The sequence below is a fragment of the Phasianus colchicus genome, chromosome 1 (assembly GCF_987193195.1).
Source record: "Phasianus colchicus chromosome 1, bPhaCol1.hap1.1, whole genome shotgun sequence".
Classification (NCBI taxonomy): Eukaryota; Metazoa; Chordata; class Aves; order Galliformes; family Phasianidae; genus Phasianus; species Phasianus colchicus.
In genome coordinates, this window is record NC_143436.1 from 175,573,496 (window position 1) to 175,596,067 (window position 22,572).

General features: G+C 36.9%; 1 protein-coding gene across 5 annotated transcripts in view; it reads right to left on the reverse strand.

Moving 5' to 3' along the window:
* PDS5B (PDS5 cohesin associated factor B) overlaps positions 1-22,572 on the reverse strand; it is a 105,845-nt gene that overhangs the window by 52,035 nt on the left and 31,238 nt on the right. For all 5 annotated transcript variants that reach the window (XM_031615807.2, XM_031615810.2, XM_031615809.2 and 2 more), the window contains exons 7-13: positions 16,894-16,974; positions 14,948-15,088; positions 6,928-7,043; positions 5,119-5,213; positions 2,936-3,081; positions 1,862-2,013; positions 180-293 (exon numbers count right to left, since the gene is read on the reverse strand). In XM_031615807.2, the coding sequence (XP_031471667.1) occupies positions 180-293; positions 1,862-2,013; positions 2,936-3,081; positions 5,119-5,213; positions 6,928-7,043; positions 14,948-15,088; positions 16,894-16,974 (845 nt within the window). The remainder of the gene's footprint in view (positions 1-179; positions 294-1,861; positions 2,014-2,935; positions 3,082-5,118; positions 5,214-6,927; positions 7,044-14,947; positions 15,089-16,893; positions 16,975-22,572) is intronic.

A 22,572-nucleotide genomic window follows, 5' to 3' on the forward strand; every position in this document is an offset into this window, starting at 1 on the left:
CAGACTCTCACTTGAGGGAGCATACAGTAAACGTAATGTAGCAATACTAATTTGTATTATCAGTTTGTAAACTGCTTTTGTATACTGATTTAGGCTAGTCATAACAATTTAGAACTAATTTACAATAACAACTGGATTAAAAATTACATTGCATTAAGTAAAAAAAAAATAGCACATACTTCACAGCATTTGAATCCAGTGTTGCGTAAAGGTAATACAAACATTTCATTCGTTCATTTGTTTCCAAGTTGTGAGGGACCATGTACTGAGCAAAGATGCGTTCAACAAGTAATCTGAAAGCAAGAAATTGACCTCAAATTGTTAATAAGTTCATTCAGAAATTCTCTAGAAATAAGTAGTGGCATATTAAGATTCAAAAGCGTCAAGGTGAGGCCACTTAACTTTCAATAAAACTCATCTCTAAACAACAAGATATCTAAGGAAGTCATAATATTGACATTTGCAGAACATTTATTAGCTGACATTATCAAAATCAGTTATATACATCTAGATAAAAATCAAAGGATGACTCAATTATCAGTCTAAAAGATTACTTTCATGGTCTGCACTTGAGTTGATGCAATATAAGGGGCTTAAAATAGCAATAAAAATCATGTTGATTATTAGACATTATCACAAAGCCCAGAAGGAGAACTCGGATACTAGTCTTGGCTTTTCCCCTACTTCTTCCCAGCCCTTTCCTGAAGGGAAAAGTTAATCTCATTTCTGTTGCTTCCATAGTGGAATTCCAAGTACATTCACATGGAAATTAATGAAAGTTCCTGCTACAACATGGAACATCGTTATTTAGATACAGAAGGAAACAAACTTTGAGTCTGTCAGTTGCCAAAAAAGACTGTGAGAAGAAAGAAAATTACACCTATGTTGCAATCATATACATTTAGTCTGGAAGTGAGAACAAAATCCTCATCCTTATGTGCAAGCTTACATTACTAGAGTCTTCCAGTGAGATCAAGTGGTCAAAATCCAAGCTCAGCTAGTTTTAAAAGATCTTGAAATTTTCTTCAACTGTGAATGAGGATCTGATGTTCAAGACAATTCCTCCTATCTTCATGGTATCAAAGAAATAATTGCTAATTTTGCAGGTGACATTTCTGGAGAGTACCATTTTTTAGAAATCCTTGTATAGGTTTGCAATCTTATTTGTATTTGATTGTCCTATGAAGACCAAAGATCCATCTCCAAAGACAACAAGATCATGTTGATTAGTCAAGGCAGACTAGCTCCCAAACTAGTTCCCACTGCGGGTCCAGAAGAGGGCGAGAAAGATGATATAAGGGCTGGAGCACCTCTCCTAAAAAGAAAAGCTGGGGGAGCTGGTCTTGCTTAGTTTTCAGAAGAGAAGGCTCTGGGGAGACTTCATTGGGTCCCTCCAGAATTTGAAGGGAACTTATAAGCAAGCAGGGGGACCACATTTTTATGCTCTCAAATACTGACAGGGAAAGGGTCAAAGGCTTTAAACTAAAAGAGGGGAAATTCAGGTTAGATGTTGGGAAGAAGTTCTTTACTCCAAAAGTGATGAGGCACTGTAACAGGTTGCTCAAAGTAGTTGTGGATGCCCCAACCTTGGAGGCATTCAAGGCCAAGTTGGATGGAGGCACTGGCAGCCTGATCTAGTGGTTGGCTACCTTGCCCATGACAGGGGGCTGGAACTAAATGATCTTTAAGGTCCTTTCCATTCTGTGATTTTATGAAAATTTGACTATTATGTAGAAGATTATGTACTTCTTCAAAACATACAGAATGAGCATCTTGCCAACACTTAAGCTCAGAGGAAAAACAAATTGAGAAGTTATCACACCTATCCAAAAAATACCCAGCTTCCAGAAGACTGACTTACCGGTCATCAATACTGTTTTGATAATATATATGCAGAAGTTTATCTTTGATCCATGATATCTGTTTTGCAGCTTCTTTTCCTGCTTCTGACTGTAATGAATATTTCTTATATATCTGTGCAAGTCCCATCATAGCTTCTTTCCTCACTCTCCACTTGAAAAAAAAAGAAATAGTGCTACAATTTAGCAGTTTAAAATACAAACCTGAAAAACTGTGGAACTTCCCGGTAGGTGTTTCCTATTCTTCCTCCAAATAAAATAGTTCAATTTTTTCTTTAAAGTTTGAGTAATAAGCACAATATTTTCTCTTTAGGACAAACACTACATCTATTATGCTAAACATATCTACATAGGTAACTACTATACAAGCACACCTCTTGAATTTAGAATTATAAGCAATTCAATCCAACACCCTTTCTCACAAACCTGTATTGAATACTTGAGATTGTATTACATCTGTAGCAGGAAAAAGCATGTCACCAAATGAAAAAAAGTCAAGTGACAATTTTAAGTTTGCCTTTAACAGCCTTGTTTACCCCACTATAATATAAGCAGCAAATCTCCTAAGCTTTGCCAAATAATCAGACAAAGCTAAATTAAATTTCAGGGCTGCTCATATTTGAAAGCTACTATACTCACAGCTTTCCAATGATCTAATTAAAATTAAGCAATCCAGCTATCTCCAATGGCAAAACAACTTGCATCAGTAATCTGCCATACGTTTTGAAATTTACTCTCAAAATCTCTTATGAAATATGTCAATATTATAGAGGGGTCTAATTTTATTTTAAAATTATGAAAACTAGACAACCGGAACAAACAGTAATCAAAATATAGTATATGTTGAAACACAGCTGTCAGAACACTACAGCACAAAGAAAAATGCTGCAGTTCAGTCAGGGCAAAAGGTGCCTCATTAAATACACTGCTTCAAAAAATTTTTGCTTTACATGAGTTTTCATTAGACATTTTAAAAGTAGTTCAACATTTTCAGAAGCATTACTTTTAAGAAACAAATCCAATTACAATAAGATGCCAGAGAACACAAGACACTATTGGTACTAATTATGTCTTACCCGCTTGTCCAGCGTTCGTTCTCTGACAAAATTAAGCAGGTGATCATTGACAAGCAGAAGATCTTTTTTAGCAGCAGTAACTATGGATACGATAACATCATGCCTTATCGCCTCTTCAGGATCGTGGGACCTTACTTTAAGGTATTCTGGGGAAATAAAAATAAAATAAGTACTTCATTTTAAGTACACAGTTTCAGCTACTGTTATTTCTCTGGAGGCTACCCCAACCGACAGAAGTGGAAAACCATGGATTTCTACAGTTTGGAGCACTGACAGTAAGAAACCACTAATTTTGCTTAATCTGCGCTGGAATGTCTGTAATAAACTTCTCATTTGCTTATTATACCTACATTAGCAACTATTATAGTCCAAGAGAATTGGATCTCTAAAGCTGAGTAGACAGTACTAGGAACTTGATACCCACACTATATGCATTTCAAAGCCGTACTTTTTGCTAGAGGCTACTCTCTTCCTGCAGACTCCTATATGCCCTTTGACATACAGAGCACATTACTTGCACTCCTGAATACAATTTGCTTACTTTCCAAACTGAATCTAGTTCACATGTTCTAGAAACACTCCACAGTGTGAATCAAGTAAGCACAGTAAGCTGAGGCAGATAAAAAAAAGCATATTCAAGTAAGCTAGATGTTGACTCAGAAAAATCCTTATTTATTCAACTTAAAGCAATTTTTCTAGATTACTTTGGCACATTGCTTCTTATTTGTAGTACTACTAATCTTTTCCTATAAACATCTGAAGATTTCTTCTGGTAAGTATCAAATGTTTTAGGAACTTTTATCATTTTAGAAAAGCACAAAACAGATGACAAACTTCATTTATCTTTAAATGTATTCTAGATTAACTTAGAAGCACACACTGGTAGGAAAATGCACATAAAAGGCCTTAAGATCACTGTACACAGCACACATCAGTGAAACGCTAAGAGCATTAGGAAACACTGAAAATTCAAAGTTTGCTCTAAATAATCAGAAGTTACTGCATTCATTACTGTTCAATGAATGATCGTTCCCAAGCCTCATCTGAAATACTCACCCTTACTTGGTAATCAGAACAAATGTCAAAAAAAGAAAAATGCATAAGAAATAAAGCTTTGCAATTGAAGTTATGAAATTATAAAAATAAATAGCTTTTTGAAAAAAAATGTTTCACATGAAAACAAACTAAAACAACCGAAGATTGCCATTGCACAGTTATTGTCTACAACACCAGCGAGAGAAAATTTTGAACAATTTGTCTGTGATGAGCACTGTGGGAAGAGAAAGGGGCACGCTATGTTACATTTCTCAGAGGATACCATTAGAGGGGGCACAATGTCTTTCAGCTATTTTACAAAAAAGAAAAACACCTTGAAAATAGATTTCTGAGAATCTTTACCATTCCCATTAAAGAAAAGTCCTAGGTTAACAATACAATAACTATTATGCGACTTCAGCTTGCATGTATTTGTCTAAACTGGCAAATGCTCAGCAGGCAGGAGGGAAATCCCATGCAATTAACAGCCCCTTAAATCTCCTCCTTAAGGGAGATAGTCAAACATACTACCTCTAAAGTGGGAGTTGAGTGATCAAGGGAAGATGCAGTCTTAACAAACTTTAAAAAAAAGCAATCCATTCAATTAATTGCACTTTTATTCATTAAGACATACAGGAGAGACAAATACCAAATGCTTTTATCCATGCCACTTGCCTTCCTCCTACAGAGATCTTGAATTACTTTCTTTGTTTGATATGGAGGAGAAACCAATGGCTGTGGTCACAGTTCCAAGGACTGTTTTGATACCTTAGATAGTGGCTGCATAATATTTACACATTCTTGCTTTGTGGAACTTAAGTCTATACTCTGCACCTTAATAAATGCCATGACTAGTTAGCTGGCAAGGCTGCTTTTGCCTGATCCCACGGTGCTTAATTTCAACAGCAGTTGGGAATGCAACTACTCCAAGACAAGAAGGGTGCACTCCTTTGGATTAAGGCATTCTTTGTGCACCATCTCCTTATCTGAGAGGCAGCACTGGAAGGTAAGGGACTCTGCCAGTAAGAAATCTAACCTCAATTACACCCTCCACAATGTCAGAGAGTGCTACTTAGTGTTACAACTAACCTTCCAGACTTCTCCACAAGACTTATAACGATATTTTAATGTTATAATAAGTCTGGTACCTGTTAAGTCTTTTGCTAGGTCGGGATGGTTCATAAGGCAGTGACTTGCAAATTTCACACATTCAAGACGAATAGGTACATGGATATCATTAAACCTATTTTGAAACAAGACAATACATTACAACAAGAACAGTGACAACAACAACAAAAAAATCATGAAAATGTCACTCATACTCACTTATTTCTACACAATCTCCAATACTCCCTGAAAAGATTTTCACACTTTCCATGCACAGTTACATGCACAGAACAGCTCTAATTTCCTATAATTCATTTGATCATCCTTAAGGAAAGTCTTGTGCCCATGTACTGATTCCTGCTCTAAAGAGGAAGGGAAATATCCTCCCTAATACACATGAAAAACTCACTGGCAGACAACAATTACTTACTGAAAGATGTCTTACATTTTAAATATCATTTCTCTAACCTTCCAGCTACTTAAGCATGAACCGTGAATCAGAACCTGAAAAATGTTGCAAAATGCTGATGTTCTTCTCTTTACAAATCAATGGACATCTAACCTAGTACAAAGGCCTTATAAGAACAATCCATACTTCAACTTCAGTAAAATTGGCTTCTGCAAGACTGAACTAAATTCAATGCTTGAAAACCAGCATTTTGTCATGCTTCAATTTGATACAAGTAATGATATGAACAAAACTATCGACATAATAAGGACTACCTTCTTCCGAAAAATAAAATGCATTTTCAGGGCATCAGAATGTCTGGTTTTAAACAGCTTATCAAATTTTAGAACACTTTTTTGTAGAAATGCTTATTTATCAAACGAAGATGTTTCAAGAAGTGTCTACTTTAGTAAAAATTAGTTATGTTTTCTAGATGAAGCTATTTAAGAATGGCTTCTCTACTAACAGCTATTTTTACTTATTTAAAAGTCCTTGAAAAGTAAATACATCTGTGGTTATAACTAGCTGAAAAAAGTAATTATGAAAAAACATATGACTACACTGTTTCATACAGCAACACAATGTATTATTTTGAGTCCAATTTGATTTGTTACTTCTAAATGACATGATGTTATAATTACTACATACTTTCAAGCACAAAGCTTATCCCCCATTAAGTTCCCTATACTCCTAGGAGCAGCACTTCTCTGAGGACATTCTGTGTTTGATACCATTGAATGCTAAATTACTACAGCATTTATAATAATTATCAGAATTAACAGAATTTATCCTTATTTACTCAAAAACATTTTCATCACAGCAGATACTCTTGACTTCGTTCTGACTACAAGTTCCAGCTTTATTTCCTATATCAAACTGGCAGAATATTTCAAAAACAGAAGATTGCTTTCTGCATTGTAAATACTACATACTTCTTTTGAAGTATTTGAATTATACAAAGAATTAAAGCCAGAAAACAAATGCTGTACATGAAAGTCTCATCAAAAATAGATCTGGTAACATCCAATACTGCAAATGTCACTTGATATTGTTTTAAAATTAATCCATCGAGTGTCACTTGTAAAGAAATGCAAATAAAGACAATTGTTTCTTTTTATTGGAAATAGCAGTATAGATAATGGCAAAAAAAATTAAAAAGGATCACCACTTGTAATTGTCCACTCTGCAGAATCAAAAATGCAGAAGATGTATATAAAATAATCTCCTAAACATTATTTGCCAGATGTCAGACACAGCAGAGGGGTGCACAGTTAACTGTATCATTTGAGAGGAGAATAAAAAAAGGCAGGGAGAGGGGGAGGAGAGGAAGCTGTTTAAAAATATTGAATTACAATTCACTGAATGTTTTCTGCCTCCTCTGAGTGGAATTAATATAGCATACCTCCCCAAGTAGCACTGCCAGAGGGGTTTGTTCTGAGATGCCAATTCTGAATCCTTTGCCCCAAACATTTTTGCTAGAAGTTTTACAACCTGCAGGCGTTCTTCATTGTCATTGCTCTGGAAAAAGAACACATTTGTTAAAAAAAAGTCAACCAACCAACACCACAAACTTGCCAAAAAGCATGAAGTACTGTTTTGTACAGTTTTTATACCATTATGCACCTCCCCCACTATTCCTCCCAATAAGAAAGAAATCACTATAAAAAAAATTCATGCAAATGTGTATCTTGAGAAGAAAAAACACCAATGAATGCTGGAAAAAACAATGAAGGCAGCAAAAACATAAGTAGAGGAAAAAAACATCCTGAAAAAGATCTGGTGAAAAACACAGACATACATCTTTTCAACCCCCCATTACAGGTGTTGCTGCTACAAAGTCTGATACAGTGCCTATACAAACATATACTAAATCAATCACAGCACAAAAGCCACAAACACCCTTCTACTTCTCTACAAGTTATCTAGGACATTCTCCTTATCTGGAACTGTTCTCCTGAACAGTTTTATTATGAACAAAAGTTTTCAGAGCACAGGTTTCTAGAGCATATCAAAGTATCCAAGATCTTTCACACACAGTAACTGGACCTATATTTAAAGATGCTAAGTTAAAACAGATGCTTTTCTTCTTTAAAAATTAACATTAGCAAAAATAAAGCAAGACCTTCTTTGGTACATTTCCAGTGGTGCTGGTTTGCACCACATTTATTTAATGCAATACACAGCATATGAAGCTTAATCATACTTTGCAAATCTTACTTTGCAGAGGTTATATATATATATAACCTCTTATAATTTCAATCTTCTTTATTCCAACAGAAAAGGACCTTTTCACATACTATTCTTTTCTATCATCTTTTAAATTTTTATTAGTTCAACATCACAATTTGAACACAAAATAAGAGCCCATTGTAGTTATTGAAGTTCTGTAACACACCAGTCTTAAAACCAGCTATTCTTCCTATCAGATTCAGTACCATAAATGAGCTGAAAAGTTCTCCAGCACGTCCTTTAATTCAGCTCCCTAAGAATAGTAAAAGGGTATTTAAAATCCTTTAATACCAGAGGAAGATAAGGATGAAGAAATCTGACACTGTTGTATTACTACATGACATGAAACTGTAATGCTTTTGAACACACCTTAGTATTTAATATTAGCACATTTTATCTGCATTTGACTAATATATCCAATTTGAATTCAGATTGACTATTTACCAAGTCACATACAACCTCCTCTTGGAGTGCAGTCAGTAGCACTTTTTTCCTCTCTAGTTTGAGTTCATAAGCATGTTACATAATCAATTCTTATTCTCAATTCCCAAATTCTTATTTGTTATTAAATGAACCCACTGTTGTTACAGTCTCTCTTGTATATTCTACTTCAACCTCTACTTCTTCTCCTGAGGAAAAAGTCAGTAAAACAAGTTCTTGAAAAACTATAATCCTTCTCCCCCGTGATGCATTGTGTCACAGGACTTTGGTCATTTTGTCTTAGGTGCAGCCCAGTACTCTAATCTTGACAGTGTTCCCTAAAGGTTCTCCAATAGGAACTGACACTGAACACACAATTCCAATTTCTTACACCTTGCTCTCCAGCCACAGTTCTTCTGTCTACATCCTATCCTATCCTTCAAAAGGACGGGCATTTCTGCTGATTTGGAGCAATTTAGGAGAAGTGCACATGACCTGAAACTTATCAAAAATTTAACAGTGTCCAGAAAGAAAGACACTTCTGAAGTAATAAAAGTCAACATTTTACAAATTTTATTACATAACATTAATTTGATAGAATAGAAAAATGAATACCTACAGTCCATTATGGTTATTCCCTAAATACTCCGTTCATGAGCTTTTCATTCTCCTGAATATTAAATGAATATTCAATTTCAGTAATAAAGATTTCAAATATCAAATTCAAATATCAAATTTGAATGAAATCATATAGTTACACTTTTAGTTGACCTACACAACAACATAGTCTAATCTCTGTTCTATCCTGCAACAATAATTCTTCTGTATCTCTAAACACACCACTTTTTAATGCCAAAATCAGACATTAATTACTGATCCTCATTAAAGACAGAGGTAAGTTAGATGAATTTCAATGAGTGTCTTCCTGTTGGTACCTCAGTTCCCTCTTCAAAATAAGGTTAAAGAGATAAAATTAATCACAAGCAAGAGGCAACCATGATTTTTGACACCACGCTCCAAGTGTTAGAAGTTAGCAATACCCATTTCCTGTTCAAACAAGAAAGCCGTGGGAAACCTTCGCTAGCAACAGCCTGACAAAGGGGATCCTACAACCTTTCCTCGTCAGCCAGAGCGTAGTAACTTGACGGGGACAGAATGGATACAAGTTCACTCAGGGCTCCTTCTCATTTAATTTGGCTTCCCAGATGCCCTTACACAGCAGATATGAGACTTAGGAACTGGAAGAAGAAGGTCGTGATGAGGTGGATGATCCATCCATGCTGGAGGAGCCACCAAGGTCAGGCCAGCCCATCCTCCACACCATGATCACCTCAATGAAGAAAAACATTGGGCCAACAGCCGAGCTCTCACCCAAACTTTCACCTTCCCTCATGCTACACAGAGACGGAAAGGGGAGAAAATAGAAGCTGAAAAGACTTGGAATTAAGATGGTGATAGTTTATTAAGCAGAGAAGATGTGTGCACAAGTACCAACACATGCCATTCAATGATTCAATGAAAGGAGAGTAATTCGTGCGCTGCTTCCCATAGGCAGACAGATATCCCACCTACTCCTGGAAAGTAGAGTCTCAGCATGCATAATGTTGTTTTTTTTTAGAAGAGATATATTACAATCACAATGGTTCTCCCTTCCTTCTCCTTTCCCTGAGCTTTCATTGCTGAGCATATCCCCTTCCCAACCTCTTGCCTCACTGCAGCCTCCTAGCTGGGAGAAGAAAAAGCCCATACCTGTGTGAGCACTGTTCAGCAAAAGCCAATGCATTAGAGTATTAGCAACAATATTTAATCCACAAAGTCCAGCACCATTAAAGCTATTGCAAAGAATATTAACTCCATCCCAGTCAGATACAAATGGGTAAATAGTTTGTCTGCTTTTATTTTGTACATGACATGCATTTCAATTCTCTTCAAGAGTACTTGAAAGATTCTTGGGATAGATAAGACAAAAAGCAACTAAGGGAACGAAGCACACAGCTGCACGTTTCAAAGACCATTTACTGCCAGGCAACCTTTCACTCTTTATTCAAGCCAACATGTATAGATCTCACAACAATGAAGACTTACCCTTTACTGACCAAAACACCAGTAATAGTACCAAAGGTGGAAGGTGATTGAACACTAGGTGGCCACATTGTTTAGATCCAAAAATAGTAAATATGCATAGTTACTGGAGGACCTACGCTCTCTCCCAAGTTCCAAAAATTGATCTGTCATCAACAGGAAAGCCATTGAATTTTTCCACACTGAAAAGAAACAGCCTAGAACTTCTGTCAGACCCCAGACTCACAAAGAAACCACGAGGATTCCTGCCACAAAGACTGACAAGGACACTGAGGGAGATGGAGTGCAAAACACCTGGAACCTGTCAGGTAACAAGTCACAGACATGTTATTCACTTCCTCAAGACTCTATCAGTTGTAGAGACCGAGAACAAGGCAGTCCAATCAAGGGGCAGTGGACATTGATCTGTGAAGCTCACTTTGTCGTTGTGATTAAACCACCACCATTTCCAAAATACACCACAAAACTGTTAGAAGCAAAGAAATCAGACACAACAGAGAAATTCAGGTTCATGTGCAGAATATACAACTAGAGGAAAAGTTGCTGACAGCTGGAAGAATCAGACTAGAAAAACAGGATCTCTATCTCAGAGAAGTGCCCAACACTAGTACTGTGAGGGTATCCAACTGCCAATAGGAAATATGCAATCAAGCCCTTAAAGAGCTAGTCAAGAGTACCTAAACCTTTCACAGTCCTCAAAGAACTGTGGAAAGTCCTTAAAATTGGAACAGTCGAGATCAACAGCATGTTGTTTTCCTCCTTCATTCTAACTGGAATTTATGGAAGGGAAAATAGCAGCCTTTGCCATCACAAAACCGCTGCACATTCAAAGAACTTCACAGATCTCAGTCTGTCCCTCACACTCCTTTCATGGAACAAGATTATTCAGTAACCACAAGCCTCCTGAACTCAATCAACAGTCTCCCTGATGCATCTCAAGCAGAAAGGAGGCAAAGAATGGACAAAGTAGTGCATATTACTTTTTAAGCCCTCAATACCAAGCAGCAAAATAAGCACGTCATTAGAACAAAGACACACCCTTTCTAAAATTTAAGTTCTGAACAGCATTACCATTCTTCCAAGGACTTGTCTTCTCTTCAAATCACAATACCAGCTAAACAAGAATAAAACCAAGACAATTGGTAATTTCCAACTTTGTTGTCAAATGATATCCCAAAAGTTTGAAGATTATTTTTCCCTAAGTTGCCAGTAATCAAGTACTACAGAATCTGTCTAAGCTAAGCCCACGTAACATCATTCTTTCCTTATACAGATGACCAATTACTATTCCCAATTCATTTTAAAGGCCTATGCCCTATTCAGCTGACCTTCATTGCTCTCCAGGCTTCATGGGACAAAGCCAGCACATTTAAAGCATCTCTACAAATCCAGTTCTTTATCACTCTTTGCAGGTAAAAAGAATTTTTAGACAAGTCAAAATAACTTACAAAGATCTTTGTAAAAGACAGAAACTGCAAAGACAAACAAAAATACTTCAGTTTTCAAATAATGTTTCACTGAAATGATCCAAAATACTGGCTGTGGTTTAAATTCATGCATAGCACATCAAGGTTGTATCTGAAAATATTTTCTAAAGGATCTCACTGACTGGAACACTTGGCAGTGGCTCAGAGGAAGCCTACAATAGGTCTACTCCATGTGGCCAAAATTTTTTCTAGCTCACCACTTTAGAAGTCAATTATAAAGCAAATGCACACTTTCTAAACAGAGAGCAATTGCCCAATTTTTCTTTGAAAGGAACCTCTCACATTCCCCATTTCATTTGTTCAACACCTGAAAATGAGACCATCCTGACTTCTCCACTCCTCAAAATTTACACTGCAAGTGTTGAGACAATCACAGCTTCCTTTCAATGTCTTCCACTTCAGGAATAATACAAATCTCTAGCATCAGAGATGCAACATGACATCTTGGAAAACAGTAACTGTCACATTACATCATCAACATTTGAGAATCACCCCTAGTATTTAACTTCTATTATCACATCTGTATATCTAAAAGTAGTAGCAGACAGCCTCAGTGAACAAAAATTAGATGTTTCTGCAAAACTATGCACGACCTAAATATGCTCCACTCCTGCTTCTATTTAAATACCTAGTAGAGTCCCCGGCATGCAAGCTTGTATGGCTGAGCTCCTAAACAACAAACTATGCACAAAATTCAGAAAAGTCAAAACCATCTAGACAAGCTCATAAAAACATGCAAAGCTCACTGAAGTTGCACTACTAAATTTAATTGGCCTTTATCCAAAAAGCACAACTCCCTTCTCCTATATTTCATTAGGGGCTGCCAAGCATATTTCTCTCCTTTACCACCCATTTGATCCAAGGCTTCATTAAGCTAACAGAGATACTGCTGTCCAATTTCTTTCCATTCAAATCAGCACAACATTTGCTGCCTTCCACCATAAGGCTCTCGAGTTTCTACTGAAATCATACTCTTCTCAATGTACTAATACACACTTTATTTGGACCTGAATCCAAATTGCTTGACACTAGCTGCCACTGTTTAGTATAAAGCCACAGCTGTTGTTAGAGCACAAAGTACTTACATTGTCACTTGCAAGACTGCAGAAAGAAAGAACTTGTGCTAATCTCAGACAAGCTGACTGTAGTTCATTAATAGGTCAGAACATTCATCTCCAAAGTACTCTTAACCACAGGAAGGCCTCTTAACTCACTTAAAACAGGATTATACTACTCCATATAAAAATTTTATGAGTTTGAATTTTTATTTATTTTTACTATAAAAGATGGACCAAATTAGATTTGACAGCCAATAGGACAAGCCAAACATATAACTTCATCCTTGTCATCTGAAGAGACTCAGTGCAACAAAACCACTCACACAGTAGCACTACCATGCTGGAGAGAATCACCAAGGGCTCCGGAGATTAACAAGAGATCAAGGAATAAGAACAGCAGCGATGTAGCTATTAAAATTTACATCTATTGGAAACATTTCAGCACTTGTAACATCAGGTGCTAAAAAAGTGCCAACCTCCTTACTGTAAAGGAAAGGCTAGACTAAGACTGAGGAGAGAAGAAGCAACAAAATAGATGTTTATGACCTAAGAAGAATATCCTAAACAAAGAGCAGGAATGCAGACATGAAGAAAGGTGCTTATAACAAAGGGAGATGAAGAAACCAAGGAAAGGCTGAGAACCAAAATCATCCAGCTGATTTTGGAAGAAACAAACAGAGAAAGCTCCTGAAGGAATTAAAAAAAAGTTTGGCTACTAAACTTACTTATGCAAATGGTAAAATGGGGTATAAACAAGCAGCAAGAATTGAAATAAAGGAATATGCGAGTCAATGTAAAGCGTGGCACATTAGGAGCACGAAGATGATTCAAGAAGCTACAGTTTTAAATGGACCTAAAATGGAAAGATGACTGCAATTACAGATATGAAAAGCACACACACACACAAAAAGCAAAATAGCAGCACTTAAGATGAAATCTTATGAATAACAGCTTCAGTTGCACAAACTGTGTTTTTGTTGGAACTAGAACAATAATTGTTCTCCATCTCTAGGAACAGGCATTAAAAACTGAAAAAGATCTGCTTTAAAGACAGATGGCAAGAAATAAACTCAGGCCTTTTTTTTTTTTTTTTTTTTCCAGAAATATGAATTAAACAGGAAAAATATAACCATTAAAAATAAATCATACCACAACGTAGTGTGCCTGACAAGGAAAGATTAGTGAAAAATAACAAATGTGATCAAGTTGTCATCTAATAAATGAACTGGCTACAGGATCTACAAATCTAGACCTCATTTTTAATAATTAGAATACATCCAAACTTAAAGTTGCCCACCACACAGCAGCGTCCAAGTTTAGTAAGGAATTAGTTCCAAAGTTTGTAACACTAAGCCTAATCAAATTCCTCATGCTATTCCACAGAAACCTTGTGGAACAATCACAGAATCACAGAATCACAGATAAAATGAATAAAAAATAAAATTTTATTCAATAAAATGAATAAAAAAAGAAAAGAACAAAGGGAGCATCAGCTGCTATAATGACTTTCTCCAAGATGCACTGAAATGGTACATAGTCAAGAAAAAAACATGAAACCAAACAAACACAGACACAGTGCAAACAAGTTTTTTTTTCAGATAGAAGAAATGTGCTTGACTACATCAGAGGTTCATTTACTGTAGCAATGACCGTTAAGACTTATTTCTGTTTCCACCTATGAAAGACTTCCTATTTGATGGAAATTGTCACTGCATCAGTTCCCATTAGCATGGGGTCCAACCTATCCCTGACAGACTTTGCTGTTCAGAATAGATGTAGATTCCCTGCACAGCTAGTAGTGCAAAATGCTTTCATCATATTGAAGCCCTTCACAATAAACATTACAGTAATGAAGGAACACAACAGACCAGATTCTCAACTAATTCACAAAGAACTATTTTAACATGAAGCTGTCACTTGAATGATACAAACATGCACACCTGCATTTTACATTGATACACTGAAGTTAAACTACTCTCAAGTGCTTTTGTGAGTTTTAAGCAATGCAGAGATGTGTTTTACATCTAAAAACAGGCAAAAAAAAAAAAAAAAAAAAAAAGAGATTACCATGTCAGTACAAAAGTTGTAATAATAGTGAAAAGCACACACATGTTTCAAAAAGACTGGAAGTATGAGAAATGCTTACCTTAAGTTTGAATTCAAGCTGGGGTAGAACAGAAAGCAAGAGATGACTGTCAATATTGTATAACTCCAGAATCAAGTCAAACACATGCTCTGACAGGTCACTAATTGATGTTTTCCCAAGCATCAGAACTTGATTGAAGAACTAGGAAGTAAAACAGAGTGTACATCAATAACAACAGTGTGTATATATATGTGTACGTGTATATACACACACACTTTTCTAAATCTCAAGCCTGTCCACTGCTAAATCTATGCTGCAGTTTTACAGTTTAAAAGGGGGGGTGGGTAGGATGATGCAGCAGAGAACAGATCAAGACTTTACAGCACAACATCATAGTAAATATACAATCTTGGTTTATGTTCAAAATTACACATAAAGGAAAAAGCACAAGCAATAACATTTGCTTTATTACAGTAAGGCTACGAATAATTTTAGAAAGCTTGCAGCTGAACATCAGAAAAACATTCCTATGCAATCTCCTCTGAAACAGTAAGTTTGACAAGTGGGTTTGGAGTGAGAGCTTTCACTGAAGACACTTTTTAAATCTTAGAACATACTCAATTCCCAAGTACCACAGGTGTTAAAAGAAAGCAACAAAAAGCATTCAAGATTTTTCACTGTTTTCAAGCTCCTGAGGTTTTGGATAGCTTCCATGAGAAGCTACTAGATCTTTAACGACTTTAAAAAAAGCATTATTTCTTTTCCCATTGTGCTACTTAATTCAAAGAATATTTATGTATGACCTTTTCTTCCTGTCTTCACTCTCCATGCACAATGCCTACTGACGTTCTTTGTTGTTGTTTTTCTTTGTTGTTTTCTTTTTACTATATTCAACTTGGCTATACTCTTCAACCCACTAACCACTTGTCCTCACTACCTATTCTTAGATTCTGCTTCCTCCTCTTTTCCTTAGAGGGAGACACTGAAGTTCCGCTGTCTTAACTTCTCATAGCTTCTAAATAGTCTTATCTCCTCTCCAAAACAAAACCACCACCACCAAAACAAACAAGCAAACAAAACAAACAAACAAAAAATCCATGCTTTGCTGCATGAACAATAAAAACATATAAATACATTTGCTGGTGAAGAGTTCCAGAACACAAGTTCCAGGGAACTTGAGGGAATGGATTGTTCAGTCCAGAGAAGAGGAGGCCCAAGGGATACTTAATCACTCCACAACTCCCAAAAAGGAGGTTGTAGTGAGCCTTGGGGTTGGTCTCTTCTCCCAGGTAACAGCAATAGGAGAAGTAATAGCCTTTAATGGGCTCAGGTTGGATATTAGGAAAACCTTCTTCTCAGAAAAATGGCACTGCATTGTAACAGGCTGCCAAGGGAGGTGATTGTTCCTGGAGGTATTCAAGAAACAAGGCATGTTGGGGATGGGCGGATGGTTGGACCAGAGGATCTCAGTCTTGTCAAAACGTAACAATTCTATAACTCTACTGAGTCTTCTGATCAGATTAAGGATTAAAAGCAAGGTTCCTCAAGACAGTAGAAAGTGAACTATTCACTCCATTTCAAAAAACAAAATTGCTAAGAACTTACCAGTTTCTATATGGTAAAGAAATAGAGTCAAAGGGAGAGTGTTTTAATAATATAACAATTATCTCAAAGAACAATTATGAGCTTCCAAAGTTATACAGTTTTTCACCCAGAAAGTGGTGACACACTGGAACAGGTTGCCCAAGAAGGCTGTGGATGCCCCATCCCTGGAGGCATTCAAGGCCAGGCTGGATGTGGCTCTGGGCAGCCTGGTCTGCTGGTTGGCGACCCTGCACATAGCAGGGGGGCTGAAACTAGATGATCTTTGAGGTCCTTTTCAACCCAGGCCATTCTATGACTCTGTGACTTTCAGCAATTCATTCTTTTCATAACACAGCTTACTACTGGAAAATCTATTTATTTCCAGTCTTTGTTTGCACAAAGTATGTAATGTACATACTTACATTAGTAATATATGGTTCAATTGCTTGTGCTGTCCTCTTAAGCAAAGCCTTTGCCAAATCATAGGCTTGTTTGTTTAAATTCTGAAAAATAAAACAAAAACATATGAATTAGACTTAAAAAAATAAACAGAAGAGTTTAGGTTTACCATACATCAAAGAATGTATTAAAGAAACATCATCTTTTTATTCTTTCAGTCATAAAGATAATAGTCAAACCAAAGCAAGTCCAAATAAAGCTTAGAAAACTTCTCATAAATCAGAGCTTACTTATCAGTTGCTCCTTCTAAACCTGAATGCTCAACAATGTCAGTTCCTGCATTTTACTGTTGCTCTCTATCAGCTTTGCCAAAAATTAGAAAAGCAATACAAAGTAACATTAAGGAATTTACAGGCAACACTGATGCAAGACTCTTCACAAGAACGTAACATAAAGTAGAATCCTGCCCTTGAATCAAGTAGCCACCTATTGATTATTATCACAGTCTCTTTAAAGTACCTCCCAGAGGGGCTTGGTATTTCGGCCTGAGACAGGAAAAAAAAATTTCAACTTTAACCTATGAGTGTAAAGATGACAAGCTAACAAAAATTTGACAAGCTAATAAACAGAAACAAAAGCTCACACTATTCCTCCTCCTCCATTCCTTTAAGTAAGCTATTGGTCTGCCATCATTTCCTTCCTGCCCCACCACACACCGTGCACATTTGCTGTGTCCTTTCTGCAATTTTTATATCACAACTATTTTCAAAACATTTTCAGAACAAAATGCAACCCAACTTGTGTCACCTACTGCAAACTTCACTGACACACTACAATACTCAATACCAAAAATTAAATATAAATGCTTAATAGTTACAAGTCTCTGTAAAAATACAATCCTTTCAATTTTGATGTTTTTGCAAAATAAAAAAAAAAAAAACCATGATAGTTTATTCACTAGAAAACAGTTTAAAAGGGTGATTTTTGTTACAGAGCTCTTCTACAAGGAAGTAAACTTTATTTTAGTATGATGAACAGCAAACAAGATGCACTGCCATACTCAGACATATGCAGGTAATGTATTTGTGCAGTTCTGTGTAGCTATCTAAATGAAAAAAGATTTTACAAAGAGATTCAGAGTATTAGGCCTGTAATTCAAAAAGCTGTACAGAAATCCTGGCTTCCAGACAGCAGTGGGAAGAGATTAACATTTCCTGTTAAAATAAAACAACAGAAGCTTAGATTTGCCTCCTGACAGCTAAGTAGAGTGACTGAAGTCAGAAGACAAGAAAGATCATGTCTGAAGCATTTACTTTACTCAGATCCAATAGGGAAAGGTGAACAAAATTGCCACTACTAGAAAGGTACTAGAACTCTCACAGAAAATGCTAACAAAAAGGAATCACCACAGCCCAGGCTGCAGTGAATCCTACCTCCTAGTGAATATCAGTGAGAAATAAAACCCACACTACTTCCTCGCTTTTGCAGAAACAGATCAGCTACAGGAAGACTGAAACATCGCTATCACATCACACCAGGAACAGAAGAGAGATGAAATTGAAGTCACGCTGTAACAGAAGCCGTTCAGCAATCAAGTGCTCTTCGCTATTAATATTTTCATGATTCTGTAGAGTGACTTACCAGTCACCATTAGTGGAGATATTTTCAGGTGTATCAGTTATAAGGTAACCAAAGGAAAGCCATAGCTTATTGTTAAAGTTACTGCAGTTTAAGAGACATGTTGAAAATATCCTAAGATGATCAGAACTCTCAGCAAAACAAAGCAAATGGTTCTAACACTGGCCTCAAAATGAGATATCTCAGAGGTTGCCAAACACTGAAAATGAAAGGCTTCATTTCAGTCTTTTTTAGTCACAATTTAAAATTTTGAGTACTTCTCCTCCTGAAGAAAAATAATCATTCTTAGTTTCAATCCTTGCAATATTTCCCCATCTCTTACATGAAAAGGGACATAAGAGTCAACACTGGCAGTCTTTTTACAAAATCTGTCACTATTCCAAGTGCCAGAAAAGAGGAGGTTCTAATGTGAAAAAAAAATAAGAAAATATTAATATTCTCACCTGTAGTATCTGCTTTTTATTATCTTATCAGAATTGTGACTCTTCAGGAAATAAAACACATACACAGCCATAATAAGAACTGTATGCCACTGGCAGTTACTGTTCCAATCCTTCTTGATTGTCACAGTTCACCACACCAAAGCCAAGACAGCAGCTTTCACTTGGAAGAGTGAACACCGTATCCTGAGCAGGATCTCACCTACATGCAAAACAGGTCTGAACTGCAGACTTAGCACAGCAAAGTTCCAAGAGGCAGATCTGTTTTGATTTATACTAATGACATTTTCCACTTGTATCTTTCACACAGCAGCTGATATTAAGGAAGCTGCCATTTGCACAACTACTAATAACAAAAATTCTGAAAATTTAAGTTCTTGCAAGCAGCCTTAGGAAAGGGAGTCTAAAAGAACTTTCATAATTAAGCCATTAAATATCAGACAAAAGATATCCCAGCAAACATTATCGTACTGGGAGAAGAGCTAGAAGTAGCAGTTTCCAACCCTGAATAAGTTACTCACATTACACTCCATTCTATCTAAAAAATAAATAAATAAATACAGCTGCAAACAGGCAAAGGAAAGTTTTTTGCTGAAGAACTATCTTTTTCCTCCAAGCCTCATGAATTTAATTCTGCTGATAGCCTGAGTCCTCAAATGTCCAAAAGCTGTATTTTTGGAAAATAAATGACAAAATGGGATGAGGTTCAACAAATCCAAGTGCCGGGTCCTGCACTTTGGCCACAACAACCCCATGCAGTACTACAGGCTTGGGGATGAGTGGCTGAATGACTGTGAAGATGAAAGGGACCTGGGAGTGTTGGCTGATGCTCAGCTGAACATGAGGCAACAGTGTGCCCAGGTGGATGAGAGGGCCAACGGCATCCTGGCCTGCATTAGAAATATTGTGGCCAGCAGGAGCAGGGAGGTGATCATCCCCCTGTACTCAGCACTGGTGAGTCCACACCTCAAGTACTGTGTTCAGTTTTGGGCCAAAAAAAGACATTGAGGCCCTGGAATGTGTCCAGAGAAGGGCAACAAAACCTGTGAGGGGTCTGGAGCACAAGTCTTATGAGGAGCAGCTGAGGGAGCTGGGATTGTTCAGTCTATAGAAGAGGAGGCTCAGAGGAGACCTCATTGCACTCTACAATCTCCTGAAGGGAGGCTGTGATGAGGAGGGGGTTTGGCCTCTTCTCCCAGGCAACAAACAGGACCCGGGGAAATGGCTGCAAGTTGTACCAGAGGAGGTTTAGGTTAGACATAAGGAAGAACTTTTTCTCTCAGAGTGTGGTCAGGCACTGGAATGGCTGCCCAGGGAGCATTCCAGGACAGTCACCATCCCTGGCAGTGTTCAAGAGGCGTCTGGATGAGGAGCTACAAGATATGGTTTAGAGGCTTGTGGTAGCAATGGTGATGGGAGAACAGTTGGACTAGATGATCTTGAAGGTTGTTTCCAACCTTGCGATTCTATGATTCTATACAATTGTCTTAAAAGCACAGGAAGAAGCATTCTCCTCCCTTTTACAGCTTCAGGATATAAGCAAAACCAGGAAAGCAGCATTGCCCCAGTTGAAATTAAAACATAAGCAAACCAGGCCTAAACAAAATTGGTTGGAAGATGTTCAAGAAGTCTATCTTGTTAACTAATTTAATAACCATATTTAATAGCCATAAAGGTACTTCAATCTTCTCATGAGCGTTTAACCTTCTCACAAAGGAGAAACACCATAAGGCAAAATCTAACCTTCCTTCTTTTCCTTACCTAAACTCTCATATGGCATCAATATCTTCCACAAGTAAAACTCAAGTTTTGTCACGCAATTTTTTATACCTGTTCTCCCCAGAATGTCTGGCTAACTTGTGCCACAGACAGAAGACGACAGCAGGCTCTCTCACAGCATGGCAGGGACATTTCTGTGGTTATACAGGCAAGGCTCTCCAGGACAGTTTGCCAAAAACCAGTCATGTAGATACGATGGGTTTGGCAGTGGCAGAAATACAGACCAACTGATTTTTTTTCCCAGTCACCTTTTCCAGTTGTCTCATCAAGTTCAATTTAACACAGCTCAAAGCAATTAAGAATAATTTGTACTCATATTTTAAAAGGAGAAAAGAAATGTAGGCCACTCATCTTTTTCTTCAAAAAGGAAGTGTAGCTGGCATCAATCTAATCCTTACTTTTTATAACATCTAAATTTTATTCCTAGAGTTAAGGCTGTATATCTAGAGCAAATATTCCTAAAGAAATACATCTTTTAAAAAGTATTTTTTCTTTTAATTTGAAAAGGGTATTCAATTTTATTCCCACTAACCAAGGACACGGCAGGGGAAATTGTATCCAAGAGCACTCTGCAAAGCGAGTTTAAATGGATCCTCTAGTTCTTCTGAGGGAGAAGGAGGAGACAGGTTTTTAAGAGTGGCTAACAATACAGAAAAAGCAGCTGAGGTGTTGACAAGAAAGATAGTACTAATTATTAAGTTTCTAATAGAGACAGTTAGGAATTTAATTGTCAATATCACTTTTCTGAGAAGCTAAGCATGTTAATCATGTCAGATGTGCAGTGTGGGATTCCCTGTAGCACTCCTGAGGCTGAAAATGGAACACCGTTAAACACTCCAGGAAATGAAGTACAATTTGCCTGCTAACACTGCACAAACACAGAACTGTTTACAGGTGCTAATATAAAGGCTTTATAATCTGCAAAGGGCAATTAAAAAACTATTAATTTGTCTTGCATTTTTTATTGACTACTTCTCCCTTGGTTCCAATATTTTCTGGGTTTAGTTCACTATTTACTTCATTGCCTCTCAATGTAATCCTATCAAAAGAATTTCAATGGAATTTGGAGAAAGAAAGAAGAGCCAAACCAGAAAAAGATGGTTAAACAGCAAAGAAATTCAGAGCTGGGCAACAGTTCAACAAATTGTGTTGTTTTATTATCTGATATTTGCTCAAGTCAGATGGAACATCTGAGACTACTTCAGTGATTACTAATTACAACGGAGAGACATTTGATAATATGCCCCATTCTCAATATGTGCTCTTCTGCCTGAATTTTGCAGTCATCCTGCTAGCACCGCTGTTTATTACTCGCTACACAGAACTACAGCTTGTATTCAGCACTTCTCTTAGGAAAAAAAAAGCATTCATCTTGATTTTTAAGTACCAGTAAGTGAAGTAACCTTTAGTAAATTAGTAATTTAATTACTATAACTCTTAAAAACGTTCAGGTAATTTTAGAATCAAAACCCAGCCACTGGACCTTAGCATCCAGGGTTCATAACTACAGAAACTATGTGAACTTTCTCTTCCCAAAAAACAAAGAAGGCTCCTTTGCTAAAATACAAAGATCAAGCTCCTTAAGTTTTCAACTTAGTGCTACCCAGTGGAACTGCATATACACCTGAAGTCATACTACCAATACCATTGTTTTTCCACAGTACAATCATTCAATTCACTCCACAGTCCCTCACATGTACAACCATCCTTCTGGCTGTGTTGAAAATACACAGTTTGCCCACGTCATTTACCATTAACATAGTTGTCTTATACCCAACAATTCCTCACCTAATCATTTTCAAATCTGAGGTAGTAACAACTCTATGCTTCACTCATTCCATCAAA